The sequence below is a fragment of the Festucalex cinctus genome, chromosome 4 (genome assembly GCF_051991245.1).
Source record: "Festucalex cinctus isolate MCC-2025b chromosome 4, RoL_Fcin_1.0, whole genome shotgun sequence".
NCBI lineage: Eukaryota > Metazoa > Chordata > Actinopteri > Syngnathiformes > Syngnathidae > Festucalex > Festucalex cinctus.
Window position 1 is genome coordinate 16,917,373 of NC_135414.1, and position 8,849 is coordinate 16,926,221.

General features: G+C 38.7%; 1 protein-coding gene across 1 annotated transcript; it reads left to right on the forward strand.

Annotated features, from left to right (window-relative positions):
- Nucleotides 1-239: 239 nt before the first annotated feature.
- cops2 (COP9 signalosome subunit 2) lies at nucleotides 240-8,436 on the forward strand. Its single transcript, XM_077519364.1, has 13 exons — nucleotides 240-540; nucleotides 926-1,039; nucleotides 1,127-1,204; nucleotides 1,295-1,420; nucleotides 1,643-1,732; nucleotides 1,823-1,900; nucleotides 3,293-3,467; nucleotides 3,558-3,736; nucleotides 3,873-3,925; nucleotides 6,132-6,229; nucleotides 6,370-6,452; nucleotides 6,993-7,051; nucleotides 7,981-8,436. The coding sequence occupies exons 1-13, from the start codon at nucleotides 487-489 to the stop codon at nucleotides 8,123-8,125; spliced, it is 1,332 nt and encodes a 443-aa protein (XP_077375490.1). The 5' UTR covers nucleotides 240-486; the 3' UTR covers nucleotides 8,126-8,436.
- Nucleotides 8,437-8,849: the final 413 nt, after the last annotated feature.

Genomic DNA, 8,849 nt, shown 5'->3' on the forward strand with positions numbered 1-8,849 from the left:
ATTAACTGACAGAACATAGAAGATGGCATTTTGGAAGCTGTAAGTGGATCATTTAAGTTTCTCTTTAAATTATATTTTACTTTTAAATTATATTTTGCCATTCTCGATTTCCGTCTCAATGGTGGTCGGCTGGTCACCATTGTCGAGTGACGTCATATTGAAGCCAGTGACCGGTCGGTGAAGTCGGGGTCCTTTTTTCTCCAAATCTTCGGATCTCGGACCTCTCTCAGTTCAAGTGGGCGTTCGAGTGCACTTTCAGCACAGGTCAGAATCAGAAAAGTCCGACTTTCCGCGAATGCAGAATGCCTGCGCTAATCGGCAAGCATGATGGAGATGCGATCCGATAGCGCCATCTAGTGACGGACGGTGGGCGGTGGTGCCTCTTTGCCACCCTGACACACCATCTCCTCCCTCCCCATCGCCGCAAAACACAGCACAGGCCGGCCAACTATTCGTCTCTAAACAAGGACAACAAGGACTAGCACAATGTCTGACATGGAGGACGATTTCATGTGTGACGACGAAGAGGACTACGACCTGGTATTTCCATCTAAAATGACCCAATTCTGCCTTTATCTTTGGCAGAACTGGAAATCAACGATAATGCGGGCTTGCTAGCGTTAGCCTTGTAGTTAGCTTGTTGGGCTAATATAGCCGGCCACACATACACTCAGCACTGTAGAGATGACTAACAAAAATAAACAACCTTGTAGGGTAGTTTACTGAAACTTCCATGCATTCTGCAAATCTTTTGACTAAAACTCCGCTTTGCAGCCGGCTAGTTAGCACATGCTGGCTAACTTTAGCAGTCGCTCGTAGTAGCAGGAAGAGCTCATGTTATGCTTTCTCCCCTGAACTTGTGTTATGCTTTGCTCGCAACTTAAACTATTAGAGTTTGTAATGGTGCACATGTGCTAACATTCAGGAATACTCAGAAGACAGCAATTCAGAGCCAAATGTTGACCTGGAGAACCAGTACTACAACTCCAAAGCATTGAAGGAGGATGATCCCAAAGCAGCACTCAGCAGCTTCCAGAAGGTGGAGTGCTCCTCAATTCAATGTTGTCTGCTATTGTTACAAACATTATTTTATGCTGTTTATTCTCTGTCATGTTTTCATCGTAAGGTATTGGAATTAGAAGGTGAGAAAGGCGAATGGGGGTTCAAGGCACTCAAACAGATGATCAAAATCAACTTTAAGCTGGTAAATAATTTCACATTGATCCATAATATATACAGTAGCTGATTTTACCATGGCCATTCGTAACAATTGTTTTGCTGTGTCTTACTGCAGACTAATTTCCCGGAGATGATGAACAGATACAAACAGTTGCTGACATACATAAGAAGTGCTGTCACCAGGAACTACTCAGAAAAGTCCATCAACTCCATTCTGGACTACATCTCAACCTCCAAACAGGTGCAATTAATGACTATCAAAACAAGTTCATCTGTCAGTTAAATATGTCTTTTTTGAGATATGAGTGACCCAACTGATGATTATATTAAGATGTGAACTGTTGTGCTGCTGTTTTTTTTTTTTTTTTTTTAATTACAAAATTTTGAGCTACAAGGCACCACTGTATAACTGTATATTTGGCGCTCTGTGTTATATTCTAAAGTGTGTTTCCCATGTTGCTAGATGGATCTACTACAAGAGTTCTATGAAACTACTCTGGAAGCTTTAAAAGATGCAAAAAATGACAGACTTTGGTTTAAAACCAACACAAAGGTACCTAAAGTTATTCCATACTTCAACATTATCACAGTTTACATTTGTACTAAAATAAGTGAAGTGTAATGTGTTGTTTTGTCACTGTAGCTGGGGAAGTTGTACCTGGAGAGAGAAGAGTATGCAAAGCTGCAGAAGATCCTGAGGCAATTACATCAGTCTTGCCAGGTAACCAGACTCTCATCACATAAGAGCTATTTATGTCATGGTTGCACACCTTAGTAATTGAATAGAATTTCCTTCTCTGACAAGGAATTGCATCAGCTTTACAACTATCTTCCAGAACAGATTGTAACTTTTGTTGTGGACGGTTGAGCATAAGAATTAATAGATTTAATCCATGTCAACAACAACCAGGGGTAATATAAAAATGCATACCATATTTTCTCACACTCCATCCATTCTCTGAACTGATTATCCTTCCTCATTTGAGTAATTTATTCGTTTAAAACTAAAAGGAGTCGCACAGTGTGAATTTTGAGAGTAATTGGGTGGGTTTATTACTGAAGTTGGTGGTGAGGGGAGTGCAGTTACTTTGTGGCCCACCCTGCTGTTGTAAAGTAATTCAGAAGGTTTTAAAAGGTAATAAAATGACCATATAACACTTGTTGCTGTCCTGTTTGATTGGACTAAGATTTTTCTTGTTCTATTATTTTGTTGTTGTTGAGTTTGGAATAGGGCTGCCAATATGCCAATATTACTTGACTAGTCACGAATATATTGATGACCAAGTCTGTCGATAGCTAATTTAATAGTTAATGTCAATGTCATCATAATTTTTTTTTATGCTTTGTTTTTCTCTTGAAACTTTTTCTCCCGCTACACCTGTACGCATCTGCCAGCCTGTGACGCACATGTGCAGTAGTGGTAATCTGTGATGTAAACACAAACACTGTAGCTAGTATTGTCATGGCTAACTGGTGTTTGCAACAGAAGGATTCCGAAAGATACGTTGTATCTCACCAAAAATATTTTAACGTGATGCAAACTTACCTTTCATGGCAGCACGGGGGTGAACGTAAAGAAAGTAGGTTGTGGCTCATGCCTGGTTGATTCCATTCCGGACACAGGGGCTGTCATGTCTGGAAGCTAGTGTAGTTTGGCACACATAGGTTTCAGCAGGGGGAGGGAACCCTGATCCTCGAGATCCATTGTCCTGCCTGATTTCGATGTCTCCTTCCACCAACACACCTGATTCGATGAACAGAATCGTTATCAGGCTTCTACAGAGCTTGCTTTTTAGCTTTTGAGTCAGTTGGACCATCATTTACAGTCAGGAATCTTGCTACAAAGATGTAAAGTTTAATACAAGTTTAGTGTACTGTCGTTTTAATTCTTTAATTATTAATTTGCACATCAATTTCAAGCTGTAAGCTAATGACTGTTATGTAAGAACAGATGCTTCCTGAGGCGATCTGCTGCAGTTTACATATGATCCAGTTTAGTTGGCTAATCGCGACTACTATCAGTTCTAGTCGACTAGCGAAATGGTCGTTTGTGGAAGCCCTAGTGTGGATGTAGCCTTAGTGTCGTCTCTTCTTCTTTTCTTGTTTGACACAGACAGATGATGGAGAAGATGACCTAAAGAAAGGCACACAGTTGTTGGAGATCTACGCCCTGGAAATTCAGATGTACACAGCACAAAAAAACAACAAGAAATTGAAAGCCCTGTATGAGCAATCACTCCACATTAAATCTGCCATTCCTCATCCACTTATAATGGGTGTTATCCGAGGTAAGCGGTCTTGTATTCAGCAACTTCGGCATCGCTTGTTAACAAAGCTTCTTTCCGATGAATGACGTGTGCTTGTTTGGTTCTGAACAGAATGCGGCGGGAAAATGCATCTGAGAGAGGGGGAGTTTGAAAAAGCTCACACAGATTTCTTTGAGGCCTTTAAAAACTATGACGAATCTGGAAGCCCGAGAAGGACGACATGTCTGAAGTACCTAGTCCTCGCCAACATGCTTATGAAGTCGGGAATTAATCCTTTTGACTCGCAAGAGGTATGATGTTTCATTTACTGTACCCTTTATAATTTTACCTCATAATTGATGTTCCCTCATGTTCATTTTTTTCCTTGAAAACAGAATTGTAGAACTTGTTTTTAAAATGGTATTTCCTTTTCTTTACCCCTCAAAGGCCAAACCATACAAAAATGATCCAGAGATATTAGCAATGACGAATTTAGTAAGGTAAGATTATTATTATTATTTATTTATTTTTTTTATTGGAGTCAGTCCTTGCTATTCACCTCTTAAATACATAAATACCGGTACTTAAAATGGTTCATGCAAATGACAGTAAATTCCTCTTAGGTTAGGGATTTGAAGATTTTTTAAATTTATCCTGTGTTATCCATTGAATAAAAGTCATCTGGTGATATCTTGGTGTCAAGGAATTACCCCGGGTTTACACCGGTTGCGGTTGCGGTGCGGTTGCGGTGCGGCTGCGGTGCGGTGCGTCTTGACTGCGTGCTCCGGACGGGTCAATTTTTTGGCCAATCCACACCGGCTCCGCACAGCTGCAGTCCGGCAGCTCCGTCGCCGACCACTTCCCGCCGTGTCTCGCGTGACCGCGCGGTCCTGTGGCATTAAAAACAACGACAAACACACAGAAAGTCTGTGCTCAACAGAGAAGCAGAAAGAGAGGTGGACTTTTTTTATTTTGTGGCTTTCTACCTCCAATATAAACCTCTCCTCGTCCATGTTCGCTGGTGTCTAAACCGTGAATGAGCACCTCGCACGTTAACTCCAGGCCCGTCTACGCCCACATCACGTTTTGCTAGCATGCTTGCGAAATAGGCGCTGGCGAGTGTTTTATCTTGAAAGGTAACCGGAAATTTATTTCGAAACTGCGTCGGTCTTCCTGTCCCGCTCGATGTGTTTTGTGCTACCTTGCCATTTGCCGGAGGCTGCGGCTGCGGCGTCCGGCAAAAATAGAAAATAGGTCTATCCTTGCGGAAGGGCTGCGGCACGCCGCAGCTGAGACGCAGTCGACACGCAACGCACCCGCAAACGGTGTAAACTGCACCATTGGAATGAATGGAATCTAATTATTTGCGTCGCCGGAACGCACCGCAACCGCACCGCAACCGCAACCGGTGTAAACCCGGGGTTACAGTGGTGCCTTGATGTTTTTTTACTTTTTATTTTTAATTTTTTTTAGTTGCATTCCTTTCGTAACCACATTCGTAACTTTACATTAACCTGAATGACAATGCCATTAATTAGTAACCTGGCAAGAGCCAAACTGCCAATGTGGATCACTCAATAGTTCTTCACAATATCAATCTGGGACTGCTCCAATGTTTTCTGCTCTGATGGGGCGATACAGCAACTATGAATTTGGGTCGCTCATAAATCAAAGCACCAAAAAAGACGACAAGCTATTAGGGCTGGGAATCTTTGACTGTCTCACGATTCGATTCGATTATGATTTTTGGGTCTACGATTCGATTCAGAATCAATTTTCGATTTGCGATTCAAACGATTTTCGATTCAAAATTATTTGATTGACAAATGATTTCTGCTTCAATTTACAGATATGCACAACATTGTCATGATCTATTTCCAGTCTGCTTTGCAAGACAAAATGACAAATAGAGACATTAACTCATTCACTGCCTTTGACAAGTATACTTGTCAATTGTATTTTTTAGAGCGGTGCTAAATGGGGGCGAATCTGAGCATGCTCCACTGTAAATATCAAACTTGGAAACAACTTTACTGATGCCCAACCACCGGTAGATGACATCATTGCCCCATTTTATAGGAAATAAACACAGTTTCAGAGTCCATGGGAGAAATGGCTGTATTTTGGCAAACCTACATTTTTCTGCTGTCAATTATAAAAGAACGGGACGGGACAAAAAGTAGGGAGTCTATTCTGTTATTTGGTAGATTCGGTTTATATATAATTATTGAATGTAATATCACGTGAGTATTGGAAATGTAAAAAATTTCTATAATGACTGGCAGTGAATGAGTTAAAGTGTCTTTTTTTTTTTTTGTTTTTTGTTTTTTTTGTTTAAACATTTATTAATTTTGTATTGTAAGTGCCTTTATCCACAAAAACAGCATGTGGTCTACAACTGCCTTTTCCCCTTCTTCTTCATTTCTAATTCAAATAAAATCGATTTTTGGATATTAATATCAATTCGATTAATAAATGAGAATCTCGATTCTTTTATGAATCGATTTTTTGGCACACCCCTACAAGCTATACTGCACATATATAATGTACATGATACTGTTGTATAAACAAAGGGAGATAAAATACACTTAAAAGTACTTTTTTTTTTTCCTGTTTTGCCACATAATTGACAGCTGTCAAGATGTCTTGTCAACTGTCATTTAAACACTGTGGATTATTAACAACATTGATTTTTTGTCTCTCCAGCGCCTACCAGAACAATGACATCACTGAATTTGAGAAAATCTTGAAAACAAATCACAGTAACATAATGGACGACCCATTTATCAGAGAGCACATAGAGGGTGAGTGCTGACTGTTCTAACTGTGGCTGTAAACATGTACCAAGAATGTCTTGAAAATACAGTCATGTTTTTTAATTAAAAAAAAAAAAAAAATATATATATATATATATATTATTATTATTATTATTTTAATTTTGCAGAGCTGCTACGCAATATTAGAACTCAAGTACTCATCAAACTCATCAAACCATACACAAGAATACACATCCCTTTCATTTCTAAGGTAAGACTATTGATATCACAACTTTTTGGATTTTTATGTTTTATGTTTTACCCAGCCCTATATGTATTTTTTCAATATGTCAAAACAAGTATTTTTCTATGTAGTTAAAGAAATAATAGCATGATGTACTAGTGGTTAGTGTGGTGGCCTCGCAGTTCTAAAGTTTGGGTCAGAATAAATTATTGTCACTTTTAAAATAATTTAGTTCATCTGGAAGCTGTGTGAGTATGTTATCCTTTGCCAGTGATATTAAAACAAGTTACATCAAAAGTCAATTTTATTTTATCTAATGTAATCTAATATCATTGTTTTTTTCTGTGTGTTTTTTTTTATGTGCACTTTTGAAATCTTGCAGAAATGGAAACATTTTATTCAACAATTAATGATTGGAGAGGACTAAATACTTGACCGCCCAGTTAAATGTCTGTCTTTTACTAAACTGAAAGTTTGCATTTGAAGTTAAGATCTGTCTTTTCAAATTCAAACGGAAGGGAGGAAGCATCCACTTGGTGACAACAGTCTCTTTACTTTGTGTTCCAGGAGCTGAATATCGATGTTTGTGATGTGGAGAGTTTGCTGGTGCAGTGTATTTTGGATAAGTATGTGTCATCTTCTTTGTGTACTTGCTACAGAGAAAGAAATTTTCAATTTTGGTACAGATTTAACAAGAAACATACAATAGACCCAAGTGATTTACTGTCATAGGCTACATAAATGATGTAACGGGTTCAATCTGACCTTGAGTTTAACACATGCGTTACTATAACAATAAACAAACAAACGAGATGACTTGCTTTTATCTTTGCAGTTCCTCATTGTTTGTGTCTTTCTGCCCTTACAAGAATTAGGTGGAATTAGTTAGCAGCTAAATTAAGTCTCATTTTACCAGAAGTGTGGTGTCCTCTGTACAAACTCAAAAAGTATGCGGATGTAAAAACACTTGTTTACACTTACCATTTAGTAAATTAATAGCCGCAACGCTGATCAAAATTGCTTTGAGTTATTAAATTGTCGCTGGCAAGATTTGAACAATTCAATGAAGGTAACATACTAGCACAATTACTAGAATTTGTTTCATTCCATTGTTTTGCTAAAAAGCAAGCCACTTCATTCATTTTACTTAATCTCCGTGTACAGTGGTTATCAAAAGGCTACATACACCTTTGTGAGATATATTTAAAAAAAAAAAAAAAAAAAAAAAGAGAGAGAGAGAGACAAACAGAAACCTTTTGTCCCCCTTTGGCTTATATGACAGCACCCCATATTTAGGAAGGAGTCCAACGAGTGTGGCACATCTTGATGTGCCAATGTCTTCCTTATCTTGGTCTTATATATATCACGAAAACCTGACATTTGGACACGGGAGTGTAGACTTTTCATATCTACTATATGTCAAACAGAAAGAGTCATTATGCTGTGACCTTGCACATTATTTGAGGAATGTATTTTTCCACTATGTATAGCCGTTCTTTATTTATTTATTTTTTCCCTTTACATTTTTTAAACAATGTTTTTGTTTTGTTCTCAGCACAATTCACGGGCGGATCGACCAAGTCAACCAGCTACTAGAACTCGACTACCAGAAAAGGGGAGGGGCTCGCTACACAGCCTTAGACAAATGGACTAATCAGCTGAACTCTCTCAACCAGGCCATTGTGAGCAAGCTCACATGATGCCACTGAAAAACCAAGAGACAAGGAATATGGCATGTTTGAATACATCCATCAAGTATGCTACCATGCTCTGGAGCCCAGAGAGTCGCAACACGTTTTGAAAAACGGCAACGATTTTCAAGAAGAGCCCCGAGAATGTGTTGTTTTGTCCTGACGAGAGGAAATCACTGACACAGTTGTTTTTTCATGTACCAGATTGGCAGATCCTTCCATGTGCAGATATATTGGTTGTACAAATGTGTATGAGAAGACATACACAGTATTTTAATGTATACTGTTGCCTGTTGGTAATAAACTCCTGTCAGCACTTACTAGTTTGAACTTGGAATGGTGTATTTTCATCATGAAAAAGACACTTTGCTATGGAAAACCGTCGTATTTGTGGGAAGCTGAGCATTTATTTGCAGCATACAACTTTTCATAATTGTGCTCAAGTAAGTAGTATATCAAATAGTTGTTTACATGATTTGCTCTAAAGCTGTTTGAGTATTTGATATTAAGTTGTTTTACGATTAAGAACAAATGGTTGACGAGACCGTAACCTGGATATGAAGGATGTCGAAAGAAGAGTGTGCCTTACTTCAATGATCTCGATCAAAATTGATGACACGTGGCCGCCTTTCCAGTAGCTCCAAGTGTTTACTTTTTAAATGTAGTTTTAGTTTAGTAGTAGTCCTACTTTTCTATCCCATGGATATGATGAATTTCCCTTATGGATGAATAA

Bases quoted from the DNA above. Each gene is read 5' to 3' on its own strand.
- cops2 (XM_077519364.1), top strand. From the start codon at position 487: ATGTCTGACATGGAGGACGATTTCATGTGTGACGACGAAGAGGACTAC. The intron at 3,468-3,557 runs GTAAGCGGTCTT...GGTTCTGAACAG, and splicing joins TATAATGGGTGTTATCCGAG to AATGCGGCGGGAAAATGCAT. The intron at 7,052-7,980 runs GTATGTGTCATC...TTTTGTTCTCAG, and splicing joins GTGCAGTGTATTTTGGATAA to CACAATTCACGGGCGGATCG.